The sequence below is a fragment of the Poecilia formosa genome, unplaced genomic scaffold (genome assembly GCF_000485575.1).
Source record: "Poecilia formosa unplaced genomic scaffold, Poecilia_formosa-5.1.2 Scaffold189, whole genome shotgun sequence".
Lineage (NCBI taxonomy): Eukaryota > Metazoa > Chordata > Actinopteri > Cyprinodontiformes > Poeciliidae > Poecilia > Poecilia formosa.
This window is the reverse complement of record NW_006800128.1, coordinates 542,898-556,028: the sequence shown is the minus strand read 5'-3', so window position 1 is coordinate 556,028 and position 13,131 is coordinate 542,898. Positions and strand designations below refer to the sequence as shown.

At 37.9% G+C, this 13,131-nt stretch overlaps 1 protein-coding gene across 1 annotated transcript in view; it reads right to left on the bottom strand.

Moving 5' to 3' along the window:
• LOC103147774 (A-kinase anchor protein 6) overlaps positions 1-13,131 on the bottom strand; it is a 169,460-nt gene that overhangs the window by 61,524 nt on the left and 94,805 nt on the right. Inside the window, exon 18 of the mRNA XM_016678750.1 lies at positions 5,619-5,739. Within this exon, the coding sequence (XP_016534236.1) occupies positions 5,619-5,739 (121 nt within the window). The remainder of the gene's footprint in view (positions 1-5,618; positions 5,740-13,131) is intronic.

Below are 13,131 nucleotides of genomic sequence, written 5' to 3'. Positions count from 1 at the left end.
AGACTCAGGTGGAAACCCACTACACTGTCGAAAGTACTTCCTCACCCATCAGAATCAGGTGTTCCATTCACTTCCATGGCCACAGGCAGGGCGCCACCAGGAATCTTGGGCCCCATGACAAAAAATTTGATTGCCCACAGATAATCTGTGAAAACAATCAATCTCCTCCCCCCACTTCCTCCCTGAACTACTATTGCTAGCTAAAGCAATGCAATGTTCTGGCTAAAACAACCAATCAGAACCAGTAGGACGGTCTTAGCACCGTCAATCAACCTCATTCACTCACGGCTAAATATGCTGATGGGGGGGAAACAACTTATTACAGGAAAACCATTTATCTGCTGTCATTTGTAGCTATGCTAACTAGACTGAGCATTCACAACAGGTTGCACTAACTAAAGCATAGCACAGAGCAAGGGGAGGGAAGATGAGCAGCACATGAGATTGTGATTGACAGCACTAAAACTCTCCTGCCACTGATTGGTTGTTTCTAGAGAGCACTGGAAGAAGGCAAAGGAAATAGATTTTTCACAGATTATCTCTCATGCCATACTGTCACAATATAATGACAGTTTTAACAAATATGTAAAACAAATATTTTTAAAAAGTTACATACTGCAACTTTAATTTCACTCAGGAGAGGCTGGTCAGGAGGGACATGGGTTAGAGCTGCTGACTGACACATCTGTAAAGTGTGATAAAAGGCACAGGGAACAAGATAAATATATGAATATCTTGGTAATTTTCTTCCTTAATTCATTAAATGCTAGTGAAATGGAGGCAAATAGTATTCTGTAGCTAAGCTAACTATGCTGAATGGTTAATCTCACACAGTCTACCCAACTCTCGGAGAAAAAACTGGGTTACAAACTGACACTCTTGTCTTTTCCTCTCTTATCTCTCAATGTTTTTGAAAACCTGTTCTTCTAAAATTTTTAGTAGCAAAATAACTGCCACGGTCGTTCTCGTCTTCTACCGACTGTTGCTGAACACCATCAATGTCAAGTGCGCTAAGCAGGAACGAACCATTTCATGCAGATCCAGGGGAGGGTTCAGTGCAAATATGGATGTGTGCTTTTTGGTCTGGGAGTTGTAACATTTAATTTTTACTGATAAAAACAATTTTAGAAAACACAATATGATTAATTTTGTAATTGACAGGGCCCCATTTCATTTAATTTCTATGAAAAAAAGAAAAATTGTGGAGGGCCCCATGTTGGTCAGGGGCCCTTGGAATGGTCCTAACTATACAGCGCCCCTGGCCACAGGTGTATAAAATGAATCACCTAGGCATGCAGACTGTTTTTACAAACAGAATGGTTCGCTCTCAGGAGCTCAGTGAATTCCAGTGTGGAACTGTGATAGGATACCACCTATGCAACAAATCCAGTTGTGACATTTCTTCACTCCTAAATATTCCGCAGTCAACTGTCAGCTGTATTATAAGGAAATGGAAGTGTTTGGGAAAGACAGCAACTCAGCCACCAAGTGGTAGGCCACGTAAACTGACGGAGTGGGATCAGCAGATGCTGGAGCACATAGAACGAAGAGGTCACAAACTTTCTGCAGAGTCAGTCACTACAGACCTCCAGACTTTATGTGGCCTTCAGATTAGCTCAAGAACAGTGCGCAGAGAGCTTCATGGAATGGGCTTCCATGGTAACCAGCTGCATCCAATCCAAACATCACCAAGGACAATGTAAAGTGTCTGATGCAGTGGTGTAAAGCCGCCACCACTGGACTCTAGAGCAGTGGAGGCGCTTTCTCTGGAGTGATGAATCGCGCTTCTGGTAATGTCATGGATAAGTTGAAGCTGTTCTACCTGCAAAGGGTGGACCAACATCATATTGAACCATATGGATTATGAATGGGATGCCACTTAAGCTCATATGTGAGTCAAGGCAGGTGAGCCAATACTTCCAGCAATATAGTGTATTTTAAGACCCATCATTAATACGGGAAAGAAAAATAAGCATTTGTACAGTCTAAATAACAGGACTGAAGTGGATCATAAAACTTGCCTTTTCCAAGTGGAGAAAATAATAAAAGGAAATAAGAATTATTTCAGTTTTGTTTATTGCTCAGCTGAAGAAAATTGTGACATATCCTCGCGTTGACTTGTTTTTTGGATCTACTTAGCACTTGAATGGGTTCATATTAACCTGTTGACATTGTAGAGTGTATTATTTGTTTCATCTGAACTAATATCAATTACATATGGGGCAATTTTACAATATGAGAATGTGAGTTTGTCCCATCATTACAAGGGGAATGGCAGAAAGATATTGCATAGTACATCTTATGAAAATAAAATTAATTTAATTTTGTACGAATTGTATTTTATTCTTATGGTAGGGTCATCTGCTGGCATAACTTGAAATGCATTTTAATAAATATACAGATCTGTCCTGCAGATGTAAATGTAAATCTAATGTGACGTAAGTGTGTACAGGTCTTGAAGCACACACAATATTTTAAATTTTCACTCAAAGTTACACAGAAAAGCAGATTCAGTGCCTTAGGTTGACCATTTAAGAAAGTATTCACCAAACTGGTGTGGAAAGAGAAAATATTAGATAATACTGCAAAGTAATGTCATCTTATTATTCTGGAAGACACACAAAACGGTTTTACCCTTAAAAATTTTGAAAAGACAAGAATTTAGGAGATTGTGTCGACAATGACGATCAAATTCGGGACAATTGAATACCAGAGACTAAGACACTGTGGTAAGTTCCACAAAATTTATTTAGTTTGTTAGATTCTTATGAACAAAGATGTGCTATATATAGATACACAATGGACTGGCAGATGGATTCTGATAAAGTGTGGGAAACAAAAAACATGACATCTCTGTCCACAGGCTGTTTCCAACAAGAAGGTATAAAAACATCCATATGTGAGCAGCATGCAGCGTAGACCTGTCTGCAGACCTGTCTCTGCAAGTCGCAGTGGTGAAGAGGGCAAGAAAGAGTATACCAAAGCGACCTTGGACTAGGCGAAGAAATACTGTTGAGATCAACATCAATAATTCAGCAGAAGAGTTGACACATCAAAAAAAATGAGAGAGAGAAAGTGAAAAAGGAGAAGACAATGCCCACTGATTCTGGAGTCATCTAAAATTTATGCATGCATCATCGCTGCCATGAATATTCATTAGGAGATGAATATTTAAGTGTGACTCCTATGGAGAAATTAAGTTCATCTTTACACTTATCAATAATTCGCAGGCCAGGTGACTCTCATCAAGCAAATAAATAAATCATGCCGTTGTGTGCACACACACAGGCAAGCATGCGCATGGACAAACACCCATACATACACACGCACACAGAGAGAGAGAGAGAGACAGAGAGAGACAGAGAGAGAGAGAAGCACACAGAGTAAGGCATAAAAACAAAACAAAAAAATCTTTGAAAACAACACAAAGTTATGATTCTTTATATGTTCTGGTTCAAATGGAAGACATCTCCGTTCCCTTGAGCTAGTGCGTATAGAAACCCCCTGATATTTCATGTAACATGGTCCCGCAAATATTTGCATCATTGACTTGTTCTGTTATGGCCTTTAATGACAAATGACTGCAAACATATAATTCAAGGGGTTATCAGATTTGGCTTGTAGTCATAGTAGCTCCTGTGACTACAAGTTGGAAAGAGGAGGGTGGTATATCTACAGTAGCTAATGGTTTGTGAATATTTTAGTGTTCACTCATATCTGTATTGTCTGATCTGGGCTGTCTGGTTCAGTTTGTATTTCCATCGTTCGGTAAAATTATTTGCTTTGTGGTAATATGTTCAGATGATCCTTTCTAATCAGCATTTAGACTATCCTTGCTTTTTGTTTTAGAAATGGATTGCTTTTAATCATATACCATCAGAAGATTTACAGGATCACAGATATAAAGGTTGCAGTTTTTAAAGGAGGGTCAAAGTTTTTCAATTACAATATTGTCAGTCAGCTGAAATTTAAATCCAGAGCAGAGATTTTGTTTCCTGAAGGCTCTCAGGAAAAATCATCCACTGCAAACCAAACTCTTACCAGTGATCCATCCAGAACATACTTAGTACTTAGCATGTGTGTGTGGGTTCTGCAGCGGCACAGCCTCAGAGAGGAAGGCTCTGACCTTAACCCGACCCAGAGGAACTCCAGCATCACAAAAGCCATGAACATGAAAAAAATGCAGCTCTCTCAAGACACTGACTGTGTTTCAGCTCCTACCTTCAGGCAGCAGGACAGTCCAAACCTCCACAAACTGTTCAAAAAACACTTTCTATGCAAAATAATAAACAAATCAATAACTTTGAACAATATTAGATGGCAATATTGAGATCGCCATCTCAATATCGGCATATGTGCACTAATACTAATCATGTGCAATAATTGCTAAAATGTGTAAATCAGTTTTTTTGTCCTATTTTTTCCATCCATTTCATTTTCACTTTTGTTGTGCAGATAAAGTGATGCTTAACTGATGCACCTTAATAGTGACAATGAAATATATAGTTTATTGATACTGCATTCATGCTATAAACTGTTGAGATATTAATTTACATTTTTTTATGATCACCTTAAATAAGAAGTGAAAAGACAAGGCCAAATCTTTTTGGCAGAGCAGGGTGAATCTAAACCTGTGCCTATAATAATTTGTTCAGTAAATTCTGACTGTCTGTTACAAACCAGCAGCATTTGGTCAATAACTGTCACTCATCTGAGCAGTGTTCAACAATCCCTCTCAATAGCTGATAGACAAATTGAAATTATTTTGGGTTTTTCAATGCACTTTACCCTGAAGCCTTCAGGCCTTCAACTTGCCTGATATGCAATAATTGATGAGTGCCACAAACAGCAATGAAATATTTTGAATGGTTGGTTGGCAAAGGAAGACTCACTCTTGCTTACTTATAAACTTTGTCACTGTATTTAATGACTTTCCTTACACCTCTAGTGACATTTGATTAAAAAAAACAGCAATTGACAAATAGTAACATTTTTCTGTGTTGTTAAAGACTTGTATACAGCTCAGCTGAAGCCCCACTAAGTCTTGAGTGAGCAGCAAGAGCTGCTTTGAGCACTTCCTGTCACTCATCAAGCACTGCAGTCAGTCTGGTCGTCGTCTGTCCTACAGCATAATGTTGCCATTAGTCAGAGCGGAGGAGACCAATTCCACTCCATGTTAACACTGCAAATAAATCACACATTTACAAAGCTGAGTGACCCGCTTGGACAGTTCCCAATGATATGCAATCATTAGAATCCCTGGGACATGAGGAAGCTTTAGTTCCACAACAGACCCAGGGTTAGAGTTTCTTATGCATCATTATCATGTTGAGAGCTCAGTGGTAAAAGTAGTTGTCTTGGAAACAGAAAGTTTTGGGTTTAGTTTCAGCTTAGGCTGACTAACAATCTGTATACTGATGTGTAAATGTGGCTCTAGTGCAGAAGTGCTTAGAATGATTGATATGACTAGAAATGTGCTGCATAGGTCCAGTTCATTGACTCCTACTGTCACTGGTAGCCAGTGACAGTAGGAGTCACTGACTACTTGTGAAGTCAAAGAACTTGTGCTGGAAAAGAACATTTTCAGTCTAAGAGACTCACAAAGCAGCCCATCTTACTTTGAAGAGGTGATGTCTCTGCTCTTCTGACATCATCAACTGGTGGCTGTCGGTGACCATAGCATCCATGTCCATCAGCCACTCCCACAGTTCCTGGTACTCTGCTTCAAACTCCTGCAAACTAATAATAGAAAGAAACAAGTTCATGAGTTTCAGTTGCTGTGATTAAAACTTTTGAAATGATTATTTGACTTTTATTTGCTCTACTAAATGATTTCATCCAAACAACAGGTAGGATGTTATGCAGGATAACTCTGTACCGATATGTTAAGGCACTGACCCTAACCCTTCTACATCCAGACACAATCACAAATCTTTGACCGATTCTCATTGCAAACTATGGCACAAAGGCTAATGATGGAAAAAGTGTAAAATGTAGATAAAGAGCACCTAAACTGTCTTTCTTAAAGTCATAACAAAAGTTTATTTAAGAAAGATAATGAAGGAATCAAATACATGTTTTGATTAGGGCTGTCAAAGTTAATGTGTTAGTCGCATGTGTGATTTTTTTTATTTTTCAGCAGTGTGATAGTGAAAGTAGCATTTTGATTTAAGTTCTCTCTTCTCTGAATTCACAACTAATTTTATGTTAGTTGTTTAAATTGCAATTAGTGTGCTGTATAACATTGTCCTTTGAGAAAATCCAGATTTTTAGAGTTCTTTTAGAGGAATCAATAGATGTAGTTTTTTAATTCTCAGTTGACATCAGCTTGTTGCCTTAGAATGTCTGTGTTTCTATGTACACATATAAATAAACATGACCTAAAAAGAAAACTTCCCGATTTAATGCCTTGAAATTGGGCCTCTGTCTCTTTAAAAACTCCTGCTCTTTTTGAAACTCTGCCTTCAGGAAGTCATCACAGTGTAATGATCTCCGCAGACGTGCAATTCAATCAGATGATTGCTAATGGCTGCTGGCTAATCTGTAGGAACTGAATGTCGGAATCGCGGAGGGCTGCTCTGTGAGGCAGGAGCTTGGAGACCGCAGCTCCCAGGAGGCGCTGCACCATGAAAGTGATGCTAGGTCCAAACAAGCATTTTGCACAGCTGAATGGTTGCTATGGAGATTACAAGATTACAGGATCAAGGCAACACTCCAGGTTCGTTTTTGATGAAGTAGTAGCTTTTTTAACATGATGTAAAGCTGAAAAAAGTTGATTTTACACAATACTTCCCCTTTAAGAAACAATTCTGCTGCAAACAGTTTCGGAAACGAATTATCAAGCTTTGTGCTGCTTATGTTTGACCATTAAATGCATTAATGTTCTGGTTGCTCCATATGTCTTTGACTTGGTTCTGCATTATAGTTTACCATTAGGCAGCAGAAGCCATTAGATCAACTGTCCACCTCCTGTTGGTTGTTCCTAAAATGAGGCTGAAGGTTGGAGGAGATTGGGTCTTGTTTGATTTGCTGTAACTGTGCAGGACTGTGGTAAAACAAATGACTTTTTAAATTTGCTTTCTGACCGAAACTTATTTCATTTGGACTGAAATGTGTAACGATGGCACTTGAAAATGTTTAATGTTTCTGCTGTTGACTGTTCTCTGACTTTGTATTTTTGCCTCTGCCGTTTGAACGTCAACCTAAACAAAATCAGTGCATCCAGGTGAAAACAGTCATAATCACTAAATAATTAAATTAACTTGTTCTCAAAAGCAATTTTATACATACATATATTTATATCTTATTAATTTGCTGCAAGTTGTTTTTGTAAAAGCAGGTCTGTGCTGTTGTGGTTGGTCGACATGAAGATATGTTTTGGTTTTTAGAAATATGCTTTTTTAATGGATCAATTTTACCAAAGGTTTGAACATACCTGTCAGTATGCAATTAATCTATATAATGCATTTCACTCAGTGAATTGACCAAATCAAATGAATGAACTTTTCCATAATATTCTTGTGTGTGTGCGTGTGTGTATGTGAGTGTAAAGTAACATAAGATTTAACCAAATGACTTGCTTCTGCCATGGCATTCAAATTAATTACCACTGATACTGTAAATGTTGGTTTTGATTAGATGTCATAATGTAACTCCAATCTGTTTTCTGTCTGTCATATTGAAGGTCTGATTTAGAAACTGATAAAAAAATAAGTTTAAATGTTGCAGTTTATTTTCTTTTTGTCCCCATTATTATTTACTTTATACATCATTTATTTTTGCCTCTTCTCATTTTTTACTGCTTTCATCCCATTTTTTATTTCAGTATTTTTCGTCTCTTATTCTCTCTTAGCTTTCGTTTTGTAAGAGCAGCTCTGTTGTTTTTCTCTTCAAGTTCATCCTTGTTTCATCTCCAACATCCTTCTCCTTTTGTATCATGTCCACATTTTCTTTCACTAGACCATCTCATGTTTCCTCTTCTGCTTTTCTCTCCACTATTTTACCTCTGTAATCTTCTTCCCAGCATTTTTCTCCTCCCTGCCCACATCTGCAGCTGCTTCTGTTTCCATTTCCTCCTCCTCCATCACCTTCACTATCCTCCTAGACGCAGGATCACATATAATATTTATGCTCCTGGAACAGGGGCCGATTGCTCAAACACACAGATTACTGTCAGCCATTTTGTTAAGGTGTGTGTTTATTATTTATATATATTCTCTGTTTTTCAGTCTCAGTGGGGATCACCAACACGTTTCTCAACATTAGCAGCGAAATTGTTTGGAGTTCTCTCGTCACCACAACCAACACTTTGGCACTCTGTCGGGCCTAAAGCATTTTCATGACGACATGCACACTCACACACATGCAAGCATGCACACAATTTAAGACAATTACACACTAAGGTGTACTTTCTTCAGCAATCAAGTCACAAACAGTCTCATCACAACTGATGTACACACATAAAACACACATCCTAAGGCAACAAAGCTGATGTCAACTGAGAATTAAACAACTAAATCTACTGATCCCTCTAAAAGAACTCTAAAAATCTGGATTTTCTCAAAGGACAATGTTATATTACACACTGATTACAATTAAAACAACTAAAATTAAATTAGTTGTGAATGCAAAACGCTTAAATCAAAGTGATACTTTATCACACTGCTGAAAAATAAATAAAAAAAATCATTTTGCTCTACTCTTAGCAATACTAAATTTTCTGTGTGATTTATGTCTTCCAACTTTTAAAAACATAATCAACTGTGTCCTGTCAGTATTGCAGTTATTTAAATGACCATGTACAATTAAGTAGGTATGGTAATGGAAACTTTATGAAGGGGCTTTCAACAATTTCAGATTATTTTTTCAGGTGGAAAAATGCAAAGGTCCTTCCTGGAAAAAAATTTTCCACAGTCCCACCATCCTATTAGAGAATAAGAACATTAGATAAACTGACAAACATTTCTAATAGGCTGAACAAGCTGATATATTTATAGCATCATATTTAAAGAAACAGTAGCTCTGAGGTGGAGTTTTGTGGAAATAGGCAGTGCTTGGTCAGAGTTCCTGTACCCAGAATGTTTGCCATGGGAGACTGAAGTATTCCTCAAACATACATGGAAGAAGTAAAGCAACATTCCAAAATATGATTTTGATGAGATTTTGATGAGAGAATAACATTAAAATTACACTTTACTTAATACTGCTCCTTTAAGAAACAATTCCACTGAAAAACAGTTTCAGCAACAGATTAACTTCAAGCTTTGGAAGTTTGCATATTTAAGCTGTTATTGTCTGTAAGCCGCATGTGTCCATGTTGTAACATGAGATATTTACACAGAAAGTTTCTTTAACTTTCATTGTAATACTTTTCGGTAACACAAATATGTACCGTAAATGTTTTTTTTCTGAACAGTGCCTACAACACGGCGATTGTAAGAAAAGAAAAAAACAGTAGACTACTAGAAAAAGTAATTGATGACATCTTCCACCTGTCCACTATCACCACTAAAGGCCTTCAGCCTCACACACACTATTGTCACTCTTAATGTCATTTTTATTCTGCTCCAGAGCTTGTGCTCTCCTGTTCATCATGCAGCAGGCCAGCCTTTTGAAACCTTTTGGTATTAGCTGCATCGCAGTGTTCAAAGAGTGTGGAAAAAGTAGCAGCTTATAAAACTGATCTTGGCAATTTTGATCATGGCACTTAACATGATCATTTGTATTATAAACAAAGGTACACACCATATCAAAGGATATATGTGCATGTGTTTTTTTTATTATTATTCAAATGAAGCACAGATCCTACATTGAAGAGAGTAGCCATGTTAAAGAACCGATTCACTCTTTGAAATTTTCATCTTGGGCGAAATGGAGACGTCACAATCCTTATTTTGAAATAAAAGCGGATGTCAGAAATACTGCTGGAAATGTCTTCAATGTTTTATGGGATTTACTCTTAATACAAAAAACAATGATCCCAAAATAAGGATATATATCCATGTAAAATAAAGAGTTGCTCATCAAAGGGGCAACTTATAGCATGAAAAACAGCTATAAGTTGTTTTTCTCTAATTATCAAAGATATATTATCCATTTTGGCAAAGCAACGTCTCACTAATATTACATGATAATAAGTAGATGCTGTTACACCTGTAGACTGGAACTTTCTAATAAGTTCCAGTCTTGTTATAAAGTTCCAGTTTGCAGGTGCAATTTGGACAAAGGTGCAAAAACACCAAATCTTATCAAGTGTTTTTGAGAAGCAAATATGATAATACACTTGAAATAAGATCAAACTAACTTACAAGTAACTCTTCAGTGATTTCCATTGGTGAATCAATTCAGTTAGAACAGGGGAAAATATGTTATATGTGAAATAATCTGCCAATGGAACTAATAATTTTTCATCAATATTAACAAATTCCTTTTATCTTGCTGAAAAGTTACTTGTAGATTTGGTGTTTTTGCAGTGTAATTTTGAAAAAGACCATGAAGGCAATTCTTTCTTGCGCACGCACGCACGCGCGCACATGCACACGCGCACACACACACACACACACACACACACACACACACCCCTCCACCCTCCTTTCATTTTTAGTCCTTCATGAACATTTCGGCTGCTTCTTGGTGGGCTTACAGCAGCCCATCTGACCCCTTCTGACCCCTTCTCAATCTGTTCCAGTCTTTCCTAGTTGTCCTCAGATGACAAAATCACCGGAAGAGATAATTCTTCTTCCTTCTCCGACCCCAAAGAACCTGCTGTTGCAGTCAAATTTATGGTAGGAAACGCATCAGTGTAATTTGCTGTGTCTGCAAGCAAGTTTTTTTCACGTTTCATTACGCAGCTTTTCCATTCAAATGGACCAAAGTTAGATATGACCCATGACCCAAATCCCCCAAAGGTCCTCAAAGTTCTTTCTTTCTAAAATATTTATGGTTCTTTGACAAAAAAAAAAAAAAAAAAAAAAAGATTCTCCAGATTTTAAAACAAAAACATGTTTTTTTCTTATTTTAGAATACATATCAGAGAAATCGTGGTTGCTTAAGTTAGCTGTAAAACTGACATTTTGAGGAGCGGCTCTTTGAAAGTTTGAACTTCCTTTTCCATTCCATCTCCAAACTCTTCCTTTCCTCCCAGGTACAGTGAACTGAATTCCCTCCCTCCCCTCCAACTCCTGCTCCTCCCACCTCCTCCCTGCCTGCTCCTCCAACACCTTTGTGCAGCTATACACATTTCATGTTCTCTACATCCTAATAAAATAAGAGCTACACAGAAAAGATGAAGCACAGCAAGCAAGCACTGCTTCCTTCCCTTGAGGCGGCGTTTCTCATTATGCAGCGAGCAGAGCGGCCCTTTACTGACTCAGGCAGATAAAGCAGATACAACACTTGCACAGATTGTTTTCTCTTGTCATTTGTCAGTTTTCCACTCCCCCTCCTTTCCTCTCCATCGTTTTTGTCTTGTTCACACACTAATGTTAACTAAATGCTTTGTAAAACAGGATATCTCATGGGGTTGAAGACGAAAAAACAGACAAATCTGAAAGGAAGGAGCGACGTGGTGCCACTGTGGCACTGCGTTCGGTGCTGGGATGGTTACAAAGTGTTTGAAGTGTCAGCTTCTTTTTCTGTCATACCGTGCTGGTGGAGTGTGTAGGAGTGCTATGGAGAGCTATTCTGACACTCAGTCACCTGAGGAAATTTGAATTCTAGGAATCTATTATTCATGTCTGCCATGACAATCTCAATCAGCCCTAGTTACAATAAAATCTTCTATATGGCTTGGAAATGCATAAATATCTTAAGACTTATGTACAACAGACACACAGCGTTTTTAAAATGTTGAAAATGCATTTTAAGTAATTTTCTTTATTGTATATTACAAAACGTGTTTTAAAGTGTGTCCTTTAGGAACAGCAGAGTTACAGAATAAAGGAAAATATTTTATTTTAAAACAAAAGTGCTACTTAAGATAATCAGAAAATGTAGAGGAAAACCTGGGAGGTTTTCTGTTTAAACAAAAGTTGCACTTCTTTAGGAAATGTATCCCATTCATCCAAATAGTGGACACCCTCCTGTTTGCAGTTGTGTTTTCACAGATCCACTTATATTTTTTTTCTGTGGAACATGGAATTAATATTCACAAAAATGTTGCCTGTTTGTGGATTCTGTTATAGAAAGCATTTGTAAGAAAATGCAGCATAAGAAGTGCAAATACAACTAGACACACTATAGGCTGGTCTTTGTAATACAGCCAGTCCAGACACACCACTCATTTTACTTGGTACTGATTAGCTGAAAGGCCATATATGTTAGCTTCTGCATAGCAATCCCAGGCCACGCGTGATTTCTGATCTTCCAGCTCATATCATGAAACCAAAGGGTGTGTCTTACTGGTAAGTAATATGCAGAAGATGGGTGTGGGAGCTTTCCCTGTATATAAAGTGAATTACCACAGAGTGCTTAGCCCTCAGTTGCAGTCCTCACACACGGTGTTTAAATGTAGTCAGTGCTTTAAATAAAAACAATGAGGCTGCTCATCATTCTCAACATATAATCTTCGTCTGCATCACTCACTCTTCAGTCCTGCATTGCCCCCTACAGGTCAAAGGTTTGGGGTTGATCAGGGATTGGCTGGTCAATTCAAACTTAACTTCCCATTCCATTTCTGGAGGCTTCAGCTTTTCACAAGGGATAAAGAATGTAGAACAAAGATCGAAAGCATGATCCGAACGGGGCTTAGGACTTTGTGTCACACAGATTGGAGTGAAATATTTCTGGTAACAACAATAACGCAGGAAAAAAAAACTGGGATATACACCAGCTGTCTTTGCTGCTTTTCATACAAAAGGCCTACATGTTATAGAGGATGTAACTCATACTGTATTCCAGTAAAGAGCATCACGCATTGCAAATCATTACATGCAAACATGAAACCCTGACGCTGCCCTTTCCCACAATGAATTTTGCTAAAACTAATGGAATATAGGCGTTCAAACAGATAGTGTTCTACATCCAGGTGTTTAATAGTTATACTATACAAATGAGCTCCGTTTAAAACTGGAAGCCCTGAGGTCAAAGTGGGGAACACCCCCAAAGGTGGTGGAGAATGACCGAGCTAAGATC